At 42.9% G+C, this 21,831-nt stretch overlaps 1 protein-coding gene and 1 long non-coding RNA gene across 3 annotated transcripts in view; one reads left to right on the top strand and one right to left on the bottom strand.

Moving 5' to 3' along the window:
• Positions 1-20,209, bottom strand: part of LOC135006952 (uncharacterized) — a 147,383-nt gene extending 127,174 nt beyond the window's left edge. Inside the window, exon 1 of the long non-coding RNA XR_010207019.1 lies at positions 20,071-20,209. This is a non-coding gene — a long non-coding RNA (uncharacterized LOC135006952). The remainder of the gene's footprint in view (positions 1-20,070) is intronic.
• LOC135006926 (keratin, type II cytoskeletal 4-like) overlaps positions 1-21,439 on the top strand; it is a 32,056-nt gene extending 10,617 nt beyond the window's left edge. The window contains exons 2-8 of one of the 2 annotated variants that reach the window (XM_063952074.1): positions 2,370-2,430; positions 5,017-5,112; positions 9,767-9,931; positions 14,745-14,870; positions 15,372-15,592; positions 16,378-16,412; positions 20,819-21,439. In XM_063952074.1, the coding sequence (XP_063808144.1) occupies positions 2,419-2,430; positions 5,017-5,112; positions 9,767-9,931; positions 14,745-14,870; positions 15,372-15,592; positions 16,378-16,412; positions 20,819-21,045 (882 nt within the window). In that variant the 5' untranslated portion in view covers positions 2,370-2,418 and the 3' untranslated portion in view covers positions 21,046-21,439. Of the gene's footprint in view, positions 1-2,369; positions 2,431-4,364; positions 4,522-5,016; positions 5,113-9,766; positions 9,932-14,744; positions 14,871-15,371; positions 15,593-16,377; positions 16,413-20,818 lie in introns of those variants that run through there. The other variant, XM_063952073.1, reaches the window with a different exon arrangement.
• Positions 21,440-21,831: the final 392 nt, after the last annotated feature.

Genomic DNA, 21,831 nt, shown 5'->3' with positions numbered 1-21,831 from the left:
GCAATGTGATTGACAGCGGCAGGTGTTCACAGGCCGGTGACGCTACGTTGGGGGAGCATGGCGGGCCAAACAGGGACAGTCTGGGAGCATTTTTATGGGAGGCTGCGTGACGTCACACGTAGATCTATCGGGAGGCGGCCCGTCGCACATGCTGGGTGGCCTGTTGCAGTCCTATGCGGCCCCCAGCATTTGAGGAGGTGGACGCAGATCTGGCTCTGTATGCAGCGATCTGTGTCCATCTTTGAATAAGGTCCATAGTGCATACACATAAGATAGATCTTAAAGATCTTTCAAAAGATCTGAGGAATGGCCACATCTGGGATCATGCTGTCATTGGCGATAGCTTCTGATCATGCCTGCAAATGGGAAGATCTGAAGATGCGACAAGCGACCCGTAGGACAATGCATTGGATCGTTATCGTTAGTGAAAGGTACACGATTTGCACTTTTACTAACGCTATATCGATCCAATGTGTCGAAATTGTGTGCCTTTACATCTTCCCCTGAATTTCTCTCTGTTTAGTGGAAAATGCACTACCGAACAGACAGAACACAGCAGGCATTCCCAACCTCGGTCCTCAAGGCACAGTAACAGTCCAGGTTTTAGTGATATCCATGCCTGAGCACAGGTGACTTAATTACCACCTCAGTTATTTGGATTCAACCATCTGTGCTGAAGCCTGGATATCAGTAAAACCTGCACTGCTAGTGTGCCTTGAAGACTGAGGTTGGGAATGTCAGGACTACAGCAATATGCCCATTTTCACAAATACAGCAGAGATAACAGAGGGGGTCATTTCAGACCTGATCGCACTCTAGGATTTTTTACTGTGCTGCGATCGGGTGAGAACTGCGCATGCGTATGCACCGCAAAGCGTAGGCGTGTCGCACGGGTACAAAGCAGATCGTTGCTGTGCGATGGATTATACGAAGAATCCATTCGCACAGCCGATCGCAAGGAGATTGACAGGAAGAAGGCATTTGTGGGTGGCAACTGACAGTTTTCTAGGAGTGTTTGGAAAAATGCAGGCGTGTCCAATCGTTTGCAGGGCAGGTGTCTGATGTCAATTCAGGCCCCGGACAGGCTGAAGTGATCGCAGCGGCTGAGTAAGTCCTAGGCAACTCAGAAACTGCACAAAACTTTTTTGTACCACTCGGCTGCACATGCGTTCGCACACTTGCAAAGCAAAAATACACTCCCCTATGGGCGGCAACTATCTGCTCGCAGCAGTGCAAAAAAACCCTAGTGAGTGATCAGGTCTGAATTAGACCCTGAGTGGGAAAGATGGAGTATTCAAGGAACACTGCAAACTATTTGCCTCTTATTGAGCAATGCACATTTTCATGATTTCAACTAGTAGTTCACATTTTGTTTATTGATTTAAGTAACAAAACTTGCTCTTGTAATGGTAACTGCCTTAATACTAATGTCTGAATGTTTATGTAATTGGTGAGTGCACCACGGAAGATCTGCTTCTAATTACCCTAATTTACTAAAACAAATATAAATAATATGCATTATGGCCCTCATTCCGAGTTGTTCACTCGCAAGCTGCTTTTTGCAGCTTTGCACACGCTAAGCCGCCTCCTACTGGGAGTGAATCTTAGCTTATCAAAATTGCGAACGAAAGATTCGCAATATTGCGAAAAGACTTCTCTGTGCAGTTTCTGAGTAGCTCGAGACTTACTCTTCCAGTGCGATCAGTTCAGTGCTTGTCGTTCCTGGTTTGACGTCACAAACACACCCAGCGTTCGCCCAGACACTCCTCCGTTTCTCCAGCCACTCGCGCGTTTTTCCCAGAAACGGTAGCGTTTTTTCACACACTCCCATAAAACGGCCTGTTTCCGCCCAGAAACACCCACTTCCTGTCAATCACATTACGATCACCAGAACGAAGAAAAAACCTCATAATGCCGTGAGTAAAACACCTAACTGCATAGCAAATTTACTTGGCGCAGTCGCACTGCGGACATTGCGCTTGCGCATTAGCGACTAATCGCTCCGTTGCGGAAAAAAAAATAACGAGCTAACAACTCGGAATGACCACCTATATTGGAACAGTAAGAGCATAGTAGGCTCATTGTAACCATCAAACTTTAAATAGATTGTTTGCTGTTAGGAAATCAAATTGAATTTAAACACTTGTGATGTATCAAAATAATAAACAAAAGAAACAAATATAGTAATACGCTCAAGTAATGAATGCATCTAAAATGTGCAAACTACATAAAAGATATTATTTCCAACTGTCTGTAAAATGGTGCATACATTTGACATTGTATCACCCTCTTTTTGAAATGGGAAATATAGTGAATGTGTCATAGCATTCATATTGCATTTGATGTACCTAACATATATATTCCAACAGGTATGAGACTGAAATTGAGCAGCGGGCTACAGCAGAGAACGCCTTTGTGATGCTCAAAAAGGTTAGAAGAAAACTGTTTTACATTAAGATGTAGGCAGATAGTAGGAAAGAGACAAAATCATGACAAATCCACTCAGGTGTTAGCGGCAGAGGTGCCGATTTATGCTTTTGCTGGTGGGTGCCCAAGCCAAAAATATAGGTGAGTGGCTTCACGGGGAAGGGGCGTGGTCACAAAATAATACCAATTCATGATATGCAGCACAGTAGTTTCCATTATTCAAATTATGGCAGCAGATTCCCCTCTTTACACATTACGGCAGCAGAGTCCCCCTCTTTACAAATTACAGCAGCAGAGTTCCCCCTTTTTACACATTATGGCAGCAGAGTCCGCCTTTTTACACATTACGGCAGCAGAGTCCCCTTCTTTACAGATTACGGCAGCAGAGTCCCCCTCTTTACAGATTACGGCAGCAGAGTCCCCCTATTTACAGATTACGGCAGCAGAGTCCCCCTCTTTACAGATTACGGCAGCAGAGTCCCCCTTTTTACACATTACAGCAGCAGAGTTCCCCCTTTTTACACATTACAGCAGCAGAGTCCCCCTTTTTACACATTACAGTAGTAGAGGCCCCCTTTTTACACATTACGGCAGTAGAGACCCCGTTTTCACATGTACCCCCCCCCCTCAATGTGTATAGGTTCATAACAGGAGTTTGGTAACAGCTGAACTGTAAGTAGCTGGAAGTCACTAACACACATAAAACATATTTTACCAATAAGGACCCAGGACTAGCAAAGGTGTTATTGTACTCTGTGTTAAAACACTATAGAGATTTTATATTTCAAATCCCCATAAAGTGAACACTATTGTACAGGATAGAGTATAACACATGTACAGTGCATATTACTTAATATTCTATACTCTGCAGGGATTGTGGATAGATAGATAGATAGATAGATAGATAGATAGATAGATAGATAGATAGATAGATAGATAGATAGGGAATCGTGTAGCCCGGCACTCCCTCAATCAAATCCGTGCCCCGGTGCCCTCAGAAGGATCAATCAATAATGGAAAAAATTGCTGCGGTCCTCAGGGTCTTGTGAAAAAAATAATATATTGATTGCTAATCACATCAAGAATGCACCAACGTTTCGGGGAATTCAACCCCTTTGACAAAGGGGTTGAATTCCCTGAAACGTTGGTGCATTCTTGATGTGATTAGCAATCAATATATTATTTTTTTCACAAGACCCTGAGTGGCGCACCAAATTTTTCCAATATATATATATATATATATATATACACAGCAGATATAAAAGGCGGCACTCAGAGACTTGACTTGTGCAATACAAACTTTTAGTGCAAAAACTGCAGGTTACAGCATCAACGTTTCGGGGTATGTAGCCCCTTCATCAGGATAACCCCCAAAGTGAACAGTTACAAACATATATAGGTGCACTCACCCCTGTAGTCTCCCCCATGCTGGTCACCGCTGCTCACACGTCCCGGGCCCGGCTCCGTCCCCCTGGGCTGTCTACTTCCCCCGGAAGTGACGTCACGGGTCCCGGCTGTGTTGCCACGGTAACCCTGTGCAACAGACAAAACCTGTCATGGAGCTGGACTGCCTGGTATCACATCAGTGTGCTTGAATGAGAGCCAATAAAGTTTTACTCATTTCAATATTTTGATTACTCACAAAAGTGCCTAGTACATATTTACACATTACTTGGTGGATATATAAAATCAAATAAAGTATAAATGTGCTTATATCTCTCCACACCACAGTGTTGTTATAAAACAGTCATAACAACACAGTTATAACAACACTGTGGTGTGGAGAGATATAAGCACATTTATACTTTATTTGATTTTATTTATCCACCAAGTAATGTGTAAATATGTACTAGGCACTTTTGTGAGTAATCAAAATATTGAAATGAGTAAAACTTTATTGGCTCTCATTCAAGCACACTGATGTGATACCAGGCAGTCCAGCTCCATGACAGATTTTGTCTGTTGCACTGGGTTACCGTGGCAACACAGCCGGGACCCGTGACGTCACTTCCGGGGGAAGTAGACAGCCCAGGGGGACGGAGCCGGGCCCGGGACGTGTGAGCAGCGGTGACCAGCATGGCGGAGACTATAGGGGTGAGTGCACCTATATATGTTGGTAACTGTTCACTTTGGGGGTTATCCTGATGAAGGGGCTACGTGCCCCGAAACGTTGATGCTGTAACCTGCAGTTTTTGCACTAAAAGTTTGTTTTGCACAAGTCAAGTCTCTGAGTGCCGCCTTTTATATCTGCTATATACATGGAGGTGCAAACCTCATTGGAGGGCACCAGAGCCAGTTAACCCTTGGAGGTTTTTCGAGTGCCAGCCACAAAAGGGTATTTATATATATATATATATATATATATATATATATATTCAAAATGTTACATTGCTGAGATTATAATACCTTCTTTATAGGACCTGGTACTTACACAGTGTATGAATGTTGTGTCCAAACGTTTCTCATTTGTTAGGTCAGATTTCTTTTTATGTTTCTAGGTTTAGTTGCCCTTCTAAGACCATGGCATCAGATGAATAAAATCAATAACCAAGCTCAGTTAATACATAAATATGTTTACTTCATTTACAGGATGTTGATGCAGATTATCTAGTCAAGGTGGAACTGGAAGGGAGAGTGAATTCTCTCAATGATGAAATTGACTTCTTGAAAACTCTTTATGAACTGGTAATAATTTCTCAGCAGCCTCAAATAACTGTTGCTGTAGGAAAAATTATGTTCTCATAATGATATGTATATAAATATGTATTACTATAACACAGTAGTAATGTGATTTAAAGGCGACACAGTTACAGGTTTTTTTAAATAACATTACCACCATGTCAGTATACCGAGTTTGACATGTCGCTGTTCACATTGTAACAGTCAATCAGCTCCTAACAACCATGGCTGTTTTTGTAAAATGACAGTTAGGATCTATCTATCTATCTATCTATCTATCTATCTATCTATCTATCTATCTATCTATCTATCTATCTCTCTCTCTATCTATCTATCTATCTATATATCTATATATTTATTTATTTATTAACAGTTTCTTATATAGCGCAGCAAATTCCGTTGCACTTTACAATTGGAAATAACAATGATATAACAAAACAATGATATAACAAAACTGGGTAATAACAAACAGTCATATAGGTAGGAAGGCCCTGCTCGCAAGCTTACAATTTAAAGGGAAATAGGTATGGATACACAAGGATTAGTGCTATCTATTGCATAGTTGTCCACCAGATTGCAAAGGTTCTTGATGGGCTGTATGATATGGTCATACAGCAATGATGAACCGGGGTCGAGAGAAAGGATGAGAAGACATGTGAGCATATGTGTGGACTGTGCAGAGTGGATGCAATTTGCTAGGAAGGTTTATGAAAGTTATGTGGGCGGTTCTGGAATTTGATACGCTTGCCTGAAGAGGTGAGTTTTCAGGGGATGCTTGAAGGTTTGGAGACTAGAGGAGAGTCTTATTGTTCGTGGTAAGGCATTCCACAGAGTAGGTGCAGCCCGATGAAAGTCCTGCAATCGTGAGTGGGAGCGAGTAATGAGTGTGGATGAGAGATGCAGATCTTGTAAAGAGCGAAGAGGTCCGGTTGGGAGATATTTTGAGATAAGCGAAGTGATGTACGTTGGTGTAGTTTGGTTAATGGCCTTGTGTGTGAGTAAAAGTATTTTACATTGAATACGGTAGAATACTGGTAACCAATGGAGGGACTGACAGAGTGGATCTGCAGACGATGAACGTCTAGCGAGGAAGATTAGCCTCGCAGCTGCATTCAGAATGGATTGTAGTGGTGAGAGTCTCGTTTTGGGAAGACCTGTTAGGAGACTTTTGCAATAATCAATGCGGGAGATAAAGAGAGCATGGATTAGAGTTTTAGCAGTGTCTTGTGTAAGGTATAGTCGTATTTTGGATATGTTTTTTAGATGCATGTAACATGATTTTGAGACAGATTGAATGTGGGAAACAAAGGACAGATCAGAGTCAGGGATGGCACCTAGGCAGCGAGCTTGTGGGGTAGGGTAGATCGAGTTTTCAACAGTGATAGAGATATCAGGTTGGTACCTACTATCTATCTATCTATCTATCTATCTATCTATCTATCTATCTATCTATCTATCTATCTATCTATCTATCTATCTATCTATCTTTACCCAGGGCTTAAAGTGGTAATGGAGAGGTGGTTGAACTAATTTCCCCCAATACGACTCCCCTCCCATTAGGCGGTGCCAGGGGCAATGGTAGGGTGTTCAGCATCCCTCTGTAAACTACTAATTTGTGCCCTAATTCCCATACAGAATAAAAGAACAGTGCATGCCGAAGATGTGCGGCTCAAAAAAGGTGTGTGGTATCACAAGGAAGGGGCAACACCACCCCCAATATTACCCCCAACCACACAGTAGCACAATCTTACTGTCATTACACTGTACATAGTGCCTCTATTTCATACTATACCACTGAGTAGTGCCCTTACATTACGACACAGTAGTGCCCCATATTCATGCTATTCCACACAGTATTGCCCCTTATACACATAATATTGCCCACAGTATCAGTGCTGATTATACACATAATTATGCCCACAGTATCAGTGCCACTTATACACATGCCCACGGTATCAGTGCCGCTTATACACATAATAATGCCCACAGTATCAGTGCCACTTATACACATGCCCACAGTATCTGTCCAGTTTATACTAATAATAATGCCCACAGTAGCGGTTCCGCTTATACACATAATAATACCCATAGAATCAGTGCCGTTCATACACATAATGCCCATGGTTGCAGTGCCGCTTATACATATGCCCACAGTATCAGTGCAGCTTATACACATAATAATATCCATGGTAGCAGTGCCATTTATGCACACAATAAAGACCACAGTATCAGTGCCGCTTATACACATGCCCACAATTATCAGTGCAGCTTACACACATAATAATACCCACAGTATCAGTACTGCTTATACACATAATAATACCCATGGTTGCAGTACTGCTTATACACATGCCCACAGTAAAAGTGCAGCTTATACCAGGGCCGGATAAAGCCTTTAGGGGGCCCGGGACAATTAAGACAGGGGGCCCCTGGTGAATGGGGAGTGTATATTCGATTGTGCATACCTCCCAACTTAACCCCCAAACTGCTCTCTTTTCCTGAATTTCCCTCTAAATACATGATTGGCATCACCTGTTTCACCTATTGATAAGAAAGGTATTTCAACACAGGTGATTGCAATCATAAATTAAGAGGGAAGTCCAGGTAGAGAGCACATTGTCCCTCCTGTAATGGATCATGTTGGGATGTATGGATTGTGTATATTAAAATTAAGCCAATGGTGTATATTACATTTAAACTAATAGTTTAATAATGCCTGTTTATAGCTCCACCTTATTGAGTAGAATAATATATATATATAGTAGAACAAAGACAACTTAAATAATCTTAAAATATACATACAGCCTCTGTACAACTTACACACTGGGACAGGACTCAGGAGGACTCTGTGTGTATCTCGCTCTAGATCCAAATGCTCTCATTAGATAACAGGTTATACAGTACCCATGTGGGGATTAGGAGAAGCTGGGATCCCTTAGTTACTTACAGCTCTCTCCCCCCTTCTAGCTCTCCTCTAGTTGGGAAGCTCCGTCGGTAGCTCATGAAACCTGATACTCCTGTGTCTCTGCCTGCACTACATACTGTCTTGCTCACATTCTGACTGCCTGTTTCTTCTGCTGCACAAAAAGGAGAGCTAGTGATGTCACTGTGCTCCAGCCAGGGGTCCCTCTGACAGAGGGGGACCCAGGGTACAGTATGCCCTGCATCTCCCCTAAATCTGGCTATGGCTTATACACATACACATACCCACAGTATCTGTGCCACTTATACACATAACAATACCCATGGTAGCAGTACTGCTTATACACATGCCCACAGTATCAGTGCAGCTTATACACATAATAATGCCCACAGTATCAGTACCGCTTATATACACATACCCACAGCATAGTTGTCGACATCCTGACTGCTCTCTCCGGGAGAGAGCAGCCATGTTGGCTCAGCAAGGGGTTGGGGCAGGGCTATGCCTGAACTGCCTACTTTACTCATTAAGTGGGCAGACAGGCAGGGGGGATCTAGGAAATCGTGAGACTTGGCAATTCTTCCTGGGGGCCTCCCGGCCATTCTGGGAGAGTAGGCAAGTAAGACCCATGGTAGCAGTGCCGCTTATGTACACACCCACGGTAAAAGTGTCTCTTATACACATGTCCACGGTAGCAATGCCACTTATACACATGTCCACGGAAGCAGTGCCCTTTGTGCACATAATAAATGCCACCCCCACCCTCCTTGCCTCATCTGTCACTGGTGTCTGCTCTACGTGTGCCGCTGGGTCCTCATTCCCACTGCTATCCAGCACCATCGGATGGGGACTGAGGGAGGTGGGCTAATAGCATCAGTTACAGTCCAGTGCCGCCTACACCCCGCCCCATCTATTTGTGCAGGAGCCTCGTCTGCACTACATAATTCCAATGGCCTGACAAGGTGGGCTGGAGGACGCAGATCCGACCCCTTTCCAGCCCACTTTAACCCCTCTCTTTATCTAGTCCAAAAATTACAGATATTTCTTGTACTGTATGAAGCAATATCCTCATTGCACTGTGTATCTGTGGCCTTATAATATATGTATTGGTCTAACTAGTGCATATTGGTTCCCAGTGATTCATTTGCACTATAATTCTATTCTTCTGTATGGTGCAGCACCTTAGATATCACTATATATGGTATAACATTACAGACTGTAATTATTCAAATATACAGTAAAACTAAGTAAAACTATACAGCATAGGTTACTGTATACAACCTTACTGCAATCACACATGCAGTACTGCACCTATGATGCAGTAGTTCCTACCTGTACATTATGGATCATTGAAAAGATGAGTGCACTCCTTTAGCCTATTTGACAGCGCTGCTATTTTTGGTATGACTACTTCATAATGGAGTCTACCTTACAGAGGCAACTAATTAATTATGCTCCGCATCCAAAACTGTTGCTATTCCCTAGCGTCAGGTGACCACGTTTCATGCTCAATGCTGTTTTTGGAATGTATTTCTTTAACCTTATATTTTAGTTGGATTACAGCAATTTATTAGCTCTACATAAATTGTTGGATGACAAACATTCAAATAGCCATAATGAACAGAAATGTCCTTTATTAGTGGAATCTAACGGTTCCCATCCGGTTGTTGCGCTGTCGCAGTGATTGGCTTTGCTCTTTTAACTTCTGTTCTCTTTACAAATATTCTAATATTGCAGGAGCTTGAGGAGATCCACCAACAGAATTCTGACACCTCTGTTCTTGTAACAATGGACAACAACAGATCTTTCAACATTGATGATATTATTGCTGAAGTAAAGGCTCAGTATGAGGAAATTACCAACAGAAGCAGAGCAGAGGCAGAAGAAGTCTACAATACAAAGGTTAGGAATTCCTTCACCCAAATGTGTTTTATTTACGCAGTGAAGCAAATAAGGAATCACAATCTGCATAATGCCTACTGGGACACTGGTCTGATGCCCATATACGGGTGGACAATTTGGACAGATCTATAGATTTAGTATATCTAGATTCTATGATGCACTGTTAAGGCCTCATTTAAAGATGGACCCATATGCACTCAGAACGTACGTAGGGAACAATTGCAATAAGCATATTTCTGTGCATGTATGTTGAGTCAAACTCATCTCACGAGGCATCCAGCACAGAAACAGTATCATTTGGGTTCAGTATGATTTACTGACGGACACAATACAGATGGTCCTAATCCCGACAGCCACTGACCGACAGTCAAAATACCGACACGGTCAAAATACCGACACTCATTATTCCGACATGTTCAAAAAGCTGACATAGTCAGAATATCGACATTTGAAATGCCGACATTTCAAAATACTGACATGAGTTTTTCGGGGGGGTTTTGTGTCAATGTCGACACCTCGCATGGCTTGCTGCACTCGGCACACTATTATATTCCCCCTCCAGGTCCACTGTGATGGTAAAGTATAAACAAGTTTGTTTTGGGGCGAAGATTCCTTAAAAAACGCATGTCAGCATTTTGACATGTCTGCATTTCAAATGTTGGTATTTTGACTGTCAGCATTTTGAACATGGTTTAATGAATGTCGGTATTTTGACTGTAACTGTGTTTTGACTGTTGGTCAATGGCTGTCGGGATTATGACCGTCTGTATTGTGGCCGTCGATAAATCAACTGCCACCCTATCATTTGTACCAGGTAAACATTAGGCATATTAGTGTGTATATCTGTGCCCCATGATGTGGTAGAGATGAGATGGAGAAAGGGTAAAAATGGCATAGTGATGGAGATTGTGACCAGATGTGGCTTGAGTGTCACATTAGGCTATTTTACATAATATAATAATGTAACAAAGAGTCATACCTTATGTGCAATGGAGAATATTATCTTGACAGTTATTAACAAATATAAAACCCACATGTTTTATATAAAATGTAATGACAAGCAAAAATACAAAATACAAATGGAATAAATTATATGTTCATACCAGTGGTAGGAAATGTCAACTAAGTAATGAGAATATTGACAAAAAAATGAAGACGTATGGTGCGCTGGAAGCCGCCCAATGAATACCCAGTGAAAAAAGGTGTCACCTCACACCACAAATATTATCAAAACACAAAATATCACCAGGTTCTCTTCAGGCGCTTGATTAAAGTCTCTGAGGATATTTCTGAGTATTCTTATTCAACACCAGTTCTTGCCCTCAGAAAGAAATAAAGTGCACAATAGTGTAGTACTGTCAACCTTTAAACAACAATGGTCTATGAATAAGGTATAATCCGTACCAGATGGTAGTGTCTAAACAATAGACAATATGCGTGATATGAGAGAGAGGATAAGGGTTTTTCTTGAATGGTCCTCAGTAATTCAACCGCCCATCACTCCATATGAAAGATTCTCATAAAAAGGGGATAAGGGCAGATATAGTGTAATACTGCTTTCACGGATATATAAAACCAAATGGAATAGTTGGACTCTCACCATAATATAGGCATCACAAGGCAATGTATATGGTACAAGAGGGAGGATATGAATTTTCCTCAAATGGTCCCCAGTGTTTCATCCACATACCATTCCATAGACAAGATTCTCATAAAAACAGAATAGGAACAAATATAGTGTAATACTGCTTTAATAAATATAAAAAGCCAAATGGGGTGACTGGACTCTCACCATAAGATAGAAATCACAAGGCAGATAGAAAAATAAACCAGGCGTCCCCAGCACCTCGCAAGTCCTCCTATGGGTCCTATCCAGACTCCCACTTGGTCACCATCCAACGCGTTTCAATACTTTGAAGTATCTTTTTCAAGGCATGTGTTGTTCCTATTCCAGAGGATATCCTATTTATACCCCCATACTGATGACATCATCTCTCATAAGCAAACACCTATTTCCAGACATGGATTTACCTATCCTCTAAACATCCTATACTTAACACTATTACATAACCCATCCCCTTATCCTTTCCAGACATTAGTGTATTCCCTCCTTGGCGGCAAATGCTCTGATCTCCCGAGATCTGCCTCTCAAGTCCCCGGTTCCTTGAGTGATGTCACATCCGCCGGGTGACCCGCACACGTATCCCACCGCTCCCTCCGATAGCGACGTACTTCCGTTTCCGTCACTTCCGGTCACGGCAGATTCTGCGTCTACGTCACTTCCGGTCCCGGTCCGGTAGTTTTAATTATGACTTTTTAAATATACCTTGTATTATTAGTATCTAATTATATTTATTCTCTTATTTACACATGGTGCCGGATTTTATCCTTGGGAAAAATGAGTGACTATTGCCCTATCAAATAAGTACCCTAACAACAGAGGACACTTTTAATATGTGTTGAGCGGCCGAATGTAAAGAAAATCCCGGAACTAACGGTGGAACGCAAAATCCGCCGGGACCGGAAGTGACGTAGACGCAGAATCTGCCGTGATCGGAAGTGACGTAAACGGAAGTACGTCGCTATCGGAGGGAGCGGTGGGATACATGTGCGGGTCACCCGGCGGATGTGACATCACTCAAGGAACCGGGGGCTTGAGAGGCAGATCTCGGGAGATCAGAGCATTTGCCGCCAAGGAGGGAATACACTAATGTCTGGAAAGGATAAGGGGATGGGTTATGTAATAGTGTTAAGTATAGGATGTTTAGAGGATAGGTAAATCCATGTCTGGAAATAGGTGTTTGCTTATGAGAGATGATGTCATCAGTATGGGGGTATAAATAGGATATCCTCTGGAATAGGAACAACACATGCCTTGAAAAAGATACTTCAAAGTATTGAAACGCGTTGGCTGGTGACCAAGTGGGAGTCTGGATAGGACCCATAGGAGGACTTGCGAGATGCTGGGGACGCCTGGTTTATTTTTCTATCTGCCTTGTGATTTCTATCTTATGGTGAGAGTCCAGTCACCCCATTTGGCTTTTTATATTTATTAAAGCAGTATTACACTATATTTGTTCCTATTCTGTTTTTATGAGAATCTTGTCTATGGAATGGTATGTGGATGAAACACTGGGGACCATTTGAGGAAAATTCATATCCTCCCTCTTGTACCATATACATTGCCTTGTGATGCCTATATTATGGTGAGAGTCCAACTATTCCATTTGGTTTTATATATCCGTGAAAGCAGTATTACACTATATCTGCCCTTATCCCCTTTTTATGAGAATCTTTCATATGGAGTGATGGGCGGTTGAATTACTGAGGACCATTCAAGAAAAACCCTTATCCTCTCTCTCATATCACGCATATTGTCTATTGTTTAGACACTACCATCTGGTACGGATTATACCTTATTCATAGACCATTGTTGTTTAAAGGTTGACAGTACTACACTATTGTGCACTTTATTTCTTTCTGAGGGCAAGAACTGGTGTTGGATAAGAATACTCAGAAATATCCTCAGAGACTTTAATCAAGTAATGAGAATAGTCATCACCATATAATCATTTACAATGAATTAACTGTTTTTCAGCTAGACAGGACAATAGGCAAATCAGAAGAGGCTAACTAGTAATGCTTATATCCATCATTATCATTGTATGCCCTTGCACTATCCCTCTATGCCTAATTGTCCCACAATTATGTGAACACAATTTTACTGTACTCAGTCTGTGCTTGTCCACCCCTGATACCTCTTAAGGTGCATAGAGGCGCAAGTCAACAATAAGCCAATGTCTACATATGGATGTACAGTATGTGTACGCAAATTCAAGTCTTGCAAAAAGACATAACATAAAAAAACTGATGTACAACAGCCCTTTAGTGAAGTGTGTTGTTTGATGAACACATATAGGGGTATATTCAATTAAGGTCGAAACTGCTGTCCTGTCGAAAAGACGGCAGTTTTTCCGGACCTATTCATTTCAGTCCCCAGCATTTTTATTCGACAAGTCGGGGAATTCGACTTGTCGAATAGTACGTGAATTGGCGATATAGGTGCCAATTCGCTAGCTTCTAAGGAAAACGGGGCCAAATTCAACAAGTTTTGGCCCCGTTTCCGACCATCTCAGTTCGACTTTAAAAAAAGTCGAACTGAGATGAGGGACCTGAGAGGAGGAGAGGCGGGAGAGCCACGAGCAGATGGGGGAGAGCCGCGGGCAGACGGGGGACAGCAGCGTTACAGCACAGTGCTGCAGGAGGATGTGTCATAGCCGCTGTTCACGGCAGCGTCCACCCGGCTCCAGCAAGTGAGGTCCCGCTTGCTGGAACCGGGTGGACGCTGCTGTGAGGTCCGGCGGCTGTGCCACATCCTCCTGCAGCATTGCTGTCCCCCGTCTGCCGACGGTTGTTCCCCGTCTGCCCGCGGCTCTCCCCCCTCTCCGGTCCCTCATCTCAATTCGACTTTTTTAAAGTCTAAGTGAGATGGGCATTGAATAGCCCTTGTCGGATCCATTCCGACAAATCCATGTCGGAATGGATCTGATCTCAATTGAATATACTGCATAGTAAATCACCCAAACCCTTTATATTCAAGCCTCTATAGACATCGAGATCCCACTTAAAAAATGATCTGGATCAGTGATTGTTCTGAACTTTATGGCCAGTTAGGTCTAAAATGCTGCAAATGTCTTCCAGAATTGTGGAGTTTAGGGACATTTTAAGAATTCCAATGTAGAATATACTGTAATCTTGTAGATCATTTTTCCCAAGACTTTCCAGCTCATTTGATCTATTATTCTATCAACAGTATGAAAAACTGGTAAGAGATGCCGGCAAGCAAGGGAAAGAGCTGACTATCACAAAGAACGAGATATCAAAGCTGACTAGAACCATCCAGAAAGTCAAAGCTGAAATTAACAATGAAAGGAAACAGGTAAAATTCCATATTACTTAAATATCTTTAAATTAAAATTTCTATTTCAACTAATTCTATGACACTTGTTATTTAATTACAATGTATAATTATATGATTACTCCTTTGTATGTGCCTTCACTGGTGTTATAAAGTAAATCGTCACCTTTACAAAACAATCATTCACAGTGATGGGTCAAATATGCATCTTAAATCCACTTATTTATCTATTCCTCTTTTTCTTGACTCCACTCTCTAGAGGCAGAATATAGAGGCATTTTACTGGTTTAAATAGAAAGAGGTCTCCTAACTTTATAGCATTAGCAAAGTATATCATTGAACCTAATTGGATTCTTTAATGCTTTCCCAATATTATCGCAGAGCTGAAATGTCATGAATATCCAAATGTTCAATGTGGACTTAAAGCAACTGCATCATTATTACATCCCTATCTATTTCATATCTATTCTCTTGATACCTAGATATGTATCTTAACATTGATTTATATTTTTGTATTTCCAGATTGCCAACCTTGAGCTGACCATTACCGATGCTGAGAAACGAGGAGACACTGCTGTGTTAGATGCCAAGGCCAAGGTGGTTGAATTGGAGACTGCATTAAACAATATGAAGCAGGACATGGCTCGCCAGCTGAAAGATTACCAGGAGCTGATGAATGTGAAACTGTACCTGGATATAGAAATTGCCACTTACAGTACACTGCTAGAAGGAGAGGAGGGCAGGCAAGTTTCATGAAATTTGGTGATATCCATGGATGATAGCAACAAAATCTAGAAACCTGCGTGATAAGAAGTAACCAGGAAAACGCAAAGATTTTGGTATTAGAAGAATATTCATCAAACACCTTTGCTCTATGTCCTATAATTAGAAAAGGGGCCTAATTCAGACCTGATCGCTCGCTAGCAGTTTTTTGCAGCGCTGCGATCAGATAGTCGCCGCCTACAGGGGAGTGTATTTTAGCTGTGCAAGTGTGCGAACGCATGTGTAGCCGAGCGGTACAAAAAGATCTTTTGCAGTGTCTGAGTAGCTCAGGAACTACTCAGCCGCTGCGATCACTTCAGCCTGTCCAGGACTGAAATTGACATCAGACACCCGCCCTGCAAACGCTTGGACACGCCTGTGTTTTTCCAACTACTGCCAGAAAATGGTCAGTTGACACCCACAAACGCCCTCTTCCTGTCAATCACTTTGCGATCGGCTGTGCAAATGAATTCTTCGTAAAACCCATTGCATAGCAACGATCTGCTTTGTACCCGTGCAACACACCTGTGCATTGCGGTGCATACACATGCGCTGCTCTGCGAAAAAACCTAGCGTGCGATCAGGTCTGAATGACCCCCAATGTCTTATAACAATATTGGTGTAGTAGTATAATATTGGCAACCTGAAATTGCTGGAAATTAATTGGTAAAATGAGTAATAATAAAGAACTAAATTAAACACAGTTATATTCATATAAAATAAACAGTTCTAAGCCTTAATTACTCTTCTTTTCTTGTTCCTACAGAATGACGGGAGTGATCACTAATAAAGTCGATGTCTGTAAGTAACATCATAATACTTACCTAGTATGCTAAATTATTTTCAGGGTTAATCTTACTTGCCCCAAGAATATAGTACCAAATGTCACCATTTCCACCCTCAATGTTGCATACTTTCACTGACTAATGTGTAGCAGGATTGGATATCAAATAGTAGCACAGTACACACACACACACACACACACACACACACACACACACACACACACACACAAATAATTATTATTATCCAGTGCCGTTTCTAGTGGCGGGCGAGCCGTGCAACCGCACAGGGCGCCCGCCGCAGCACTTTGTGACTCCTTATCTCCTCTCCTCCCTCTTCCCGAGCGCTCCTGCTCGGGGGGCGGAGTTTCGCAGAATGACGCGTTTGCGTCGTAACGTCACGACGCAAACGCGTCATTCCACGAAGCCCCGCCCCCGAGCAGGAGCGCTCGGGGAGAGGGAGGAGAGGAGATAAGCTTGGAAGGAGGAGGCGGCCGGCGCGAGGGACGTGAGTCGGCGGGACCCGAAGAGCGGGAAGATGTAAGTATTATCTCTATCTCTCTCTCTCTCCCCCTTCCTTCCCCCCCACTTGACACCTGCCTTCCGCACTGTGTAAAATGGGGATACCTGCCTGCCGCACTGTGTAAAATGGGGATACCTGCCTGCCGCACTGTGTAAAATGGGGATACCTACCTGCCGCACAGTGTAAAATGGGGATACCTGCCTGCCGCACTGTGTAAAATGGGGATACCTGCCTGCCGCACTGTGTAAAATGGGGACACCTGCCTGCCGCACTATGTAAAATGGGGGCACCTGCCTGCGTACTGTGTAAAATGGGAATATCTGCCTGCCGTACTGTGTAAAATGGGGATACCTGCCTGCCGCACTGTGTAAAATGGGGATATCTGCCTGCCGTACTGTGTAAAATGGGGGCATGTGCCTGCCACGCTGTGTAAAATGGGGATACCTGCCTGCCGCACTGTGTAAAATGGGGATACCTGCCTGCCGCACTTTGTAAAATGGGGGCACCTGCCTGCGTACTGTGTAAAATGGGAATATCTGCCTGCCGTACTGTGTAAAATGGGGATACCTGCCTGCCGCACTGTGTAAAATGGGGACACCTGCCTGCGTACTGTGTAAAATGGGGATATCTGCCTACCGTACTGTGTAAAATGGGGATACCTGCCTGCCGCACTGTGTAAAATGGGGACACCTGCCTGCCGCACTTTGTAAAATGGGGACACCTGCCTGCCGCGCTGTGTAAAATGGGGACACCTGCCTGCCGCGCTGTGTAATATGGGGACACTTGCCTGCTGTAATGTGTAAAAAGGGGACTTTATTTTATTTTTATTTTTTCCCCCCTGTGGTGGGTGTGATGATATCAGACGAGGCCACGCCCACTTTAATGAGACCATGCCCATTTTAATCAGGCCACACACCCTTGTCGGGAGCGCGCGCGCATGCTTTTTCTTTTTATGGCTATATTGGGGGGGCATGCAATTTTTTTTAAAGCAAAAGGGGGGTGTGTGCATTTTGAAATCTCGCACTGGGAGCCAAGTTGTCTAGAAACGGCCCTGTTATTATCCTTTATTCATATTGCACCATTCACAGTGCCCAATTACAGAGTACATAAACAATTGATCAAAACAGGAAAACAGCGACTTATAGATGATGACAGTATAGGACAAGTACAGGGTAAATAAACATAGTTACATCAGCAGATGACACTGGAATAAGTATCAGGTGGCAGAAGACTGCTGGATGTGGTACAGTGGAAGATTATTAAAGTAAGACAAAGAATAAGCACATGAGGAAAGATGGCCCTACTCGTGAGAGCTTACATTCTAAAGGGGAGGGGCAGACAGAGAGGGGTGACAGATGGGGTAGACAGAGAGTGTGGAACAGAGGGTTAGGATGAGATTTTGGCTGGGTTTAGTGAAGAAGTGGTTCTTGAGAGCCCGTTTGAAGTTATTTTTAGAGAGGTGGAGAGTCTGAGGGGGAGAGGTAGGGAATTCCAGAGAAAAGGAGCAGTACGTGAAAAATCTTGGACACGGAGGAAATAATCAGTAGGCAGGAGAGGCACCGTGCATTAGCAGAGTGTAGAGGATGGGCGGGGTTGTAAAGGGAGCTGAGGTCAGATTTGTAAATGGGAGGGGGGGAGGGGGAGGGTTTTGTAAGTGAGTGTGAGAAGCTTGAATTGGATTCCGAAAGGGAAGGGAAACCAATGAAGGGCTTGTAGGAGAGGGGAGGTGGACGAAGTACGTTTGGTGAAGAAGATGAGTCGGGCTGCAGCATTGAGGATAGATTGGAGTGGAGAGAGACATTTGTCAGGGATTACAGTAGTCTATTGTGAAGATGACAAGTGAGTGGATAAGGGTCATAGGGGGGTATTCAATTGAATTTGGAAACTGCCATCTTATCAGAAAGACTGCAGTTTCCGACTGTATTAGGTTGAAAGGGATTCCGACCTATTCAATGCGGCCCAAATTTTTCCGACATGTCAGGAAATCCGACTTGTCGGAAATTTGTCAAAAGGCACGTGTAAGCGGCCGATCCACGTGTATTGTCGGAAGCACAGCCAGGTTTTATCCCCGTTTCCAACAATGTCAATCCGACTTGAAAAAAAGTTGGATTGGCAATGTCGGGAATGGGCCAAACCTGTCGGGTTTGGCCGAGCATTGAATACTCACATGTCGGATCTTTTCAGTTGGAAAGGATCCGATATGAATGGACGACACCCCTTAGTAGCATCCTGGGTGATAAAAGGTCTGATCCTGGAAATATTTTTGATATGAAACTGGCAGGTTTGTGAGAGGTGCTGAATGTGTGGTCTGAAGGAGGAGGGGTAGTCAAGGATTACTCCAAGACAGCTCACTTGGGTGCTAAAGAAGATAGTTGTGTCATCAATCGATAATGGTTAGATAATGAATTTTGTACATTACTAAGAGCGCTCTGCAAATACCATATTTAACATGTGACACCATTAAGTGACATTTATAAGCAAATAACAGAATTGAATCACCGTAAAGAAGGGGGTACGTCCTCCTAAATCTCTTGCATAGATATGACCAGTGATTGGATAAAATCCTCCTTTTCAGGGGTGTTCTTAAAGATCAGACAGGTTCTGTTCCTTAGGTGCTTTAATATACCTAAAAGATATGTGTCTCCTTTCCCCCAAAACTAATGAGTATGGTTGGAGACACTTAAAAAGCACAGACCATAGTGTAGCAATCCATTAAAATGAACACATTTAATGAGACGGATTGCACTTACAAGAAACACAATTAAAACAGCATATCACAAAAGGCTCCATAGGACATAGCAGCATGCATATATCACCCTGGGGGATTCCTGGATACACAGATGGCCTGCAGGTGGATAGGTTTCCAAACTCCAGATGCTCAGTTCCACATAGGAAAAGATAGCCTCCTCAGAGAGATAGCAAAGGGTTTTTTTGTGGACTCCAGCAGTTTGCATCAAACCCCATCAAACTCCATGAAACCCAGTATGTTTGCTCTTTTATGTCTTTAAACTGCTTCTCATAATTCTCCCCATCCTCTTAGCTGTAATTACCAAAATGCCACTTATCTGTATATCACTTACAGCGCTCCCCTTCCCCCATGCAGATTCCATAGTGTGCAGCCCAGCTCTACGCTGTAGCTTAGTAGCTTGCTTACCAAACCAGGTCCTTCATTCTTCCATCTTCCTGTCTGACAGGCAGCACAGCATCTTCAGCAATTCATCTGCCACACAGACTGTCACTGTGCAGCAGCTGGTTCCACATGAGCTACCTCCCGGCAGCATCATGTGCATGGGTCATGGGTTCAGCTGTGGCAGTTGCTGCACAGTGGCAGTCTAGTAACTGATCTGCTACTGGCTGCTGGTGAGGACATTGGACTAAAGAGAGGGAGCAGAGCCAGGTCTGGTCCATCCCTGGCACCCCTTCATGCTGGCATCATGCCCTTTTTTCCTCACCCTCATTATGCCACTGATAATATCCATGATAAGGTTTCCTATTCATTCATTAGGGATAGACTCTGAGGCCTCACAATAATGACAACTCAAAAGTCCCTCATACCTCACTGGCATCTATTTGCAAGTGACTTAGGGGTCTATTTACTAAAGCCTTGGATTGAGATAAAGTCAGCGGAGATAAAGTACCAGCAATTCGGCTCCTAACTGTCATTTTTCAAACACAGCCTTTGGTACGGCAGTTAGGAGCCGATTTGCTGGTACTTTATCTCCACCCACTTTATCTCCATCCAAAGCTTAGTAAATAGACCCCTTAGTGGCTTAAATTTCCATGCATATTGGTTAAGCCTACAAAATATCTGCATTGCCCTTTTGTAAGTGATAATTGCAGGTTACAGTATTCATAATATATATATAATGATATGCATGTAATTCATGAATTTCTCCTTGCAGCTGTTATAAGTGGATCTAATTCTGGAGTTGGTGCTGGTGCCGGCTCTGGTGGTGGCTACAGTTCTGGTGGTGGCTACAGTTCTGGTGGTGGCTACAGTTCTGCGTATGGAGGCAACATCTCAAGTACATCCGCCAGTCTCTCCAGCACTGGACAGCAACAGATTAGACGTGGGCCTGTGCAGATCATCTCAACAACTGAGAGCCTGAAGTCCATCAACGCTTCCTAACAAAATTAATTGTGCAAAAAATGCATCCGTTCAAATGACTGCTTAATATGCAGCATTCATATAAATTTCTAAATTGATCTCAAACCACTATTGTGCTAGATAACTGCTATACTATAAAGGTAGAGTAAGTGAAAAATGCCTTTAAACTGCCATTATATTGCTGTGAAATTAAGTTCACATTCTATTAAAATAATGCCTTATACTTTATTTCCTTGTTTGGCACTATAAACTCAAAAATACATACAAATTAGCAAAAATGGGTGTGATTTCAAAAAACGAAAGCATAAACAGAATTATCTTAAGAAAACAAAAAGTGAGAAATTAAAGACAAAAACCTACTTTTACAGTTAAATGAAGCTCACTGCCATTAAAAGAGAGCTGTTTACAATTAAAAGCTGTTTGTTTTGCTTACTATACTAACAACTTTTATTTTAATTTTAAACTATCTTCATATCTGATCTTATTTTAAGCCATTCTTAGCTTACTCAGTTTTTCTATAGCATAATTCAAATAATGGTCTTTACCACCATCTAGATTTTGTGAAGGGAGGTTTGTGGTCTATCTAACTGTTCAATGTGGTTTCGCAAAGTGTCCTTAATTAGCATCAGAGCAGTCTTAACAGCAGCGTAGGCCCCTGGGCAAAGCAATGCACTGGGGCCCCTACCCATCCTTCAGCATAAGTGGGGAAGGGGGGGGGGTTTGGTGCTGGCAGCGGCAGCTTTGATGTCCCGCGGGCGGTAGGGGGTGTTCTATCTTCCGCTCAGCATGTAGGACCTGGAGAAATAA

The sequence above is a fragment of the Pseudophryne corroboree genome, chromosome 2, assembly GCF_028390025.1.
Source record: "Pseudophryne corroboree isolate aPseCor3 chromosome 2, aPseCor3.hap2, whole genome shotgun sequence".
NCBI classification, from domain to species: Eukaryota; Metazoa; Chordata; class Amphibia; order Anura; family Myobatrachidae; genus Pseudophryne; species Pseudophryne corroboree.
The sequence above is the reverse complement of the archived record's forward strand: the minus strand, read 5'-3'. Positions and strand labels throughout refer to the sequence as shown.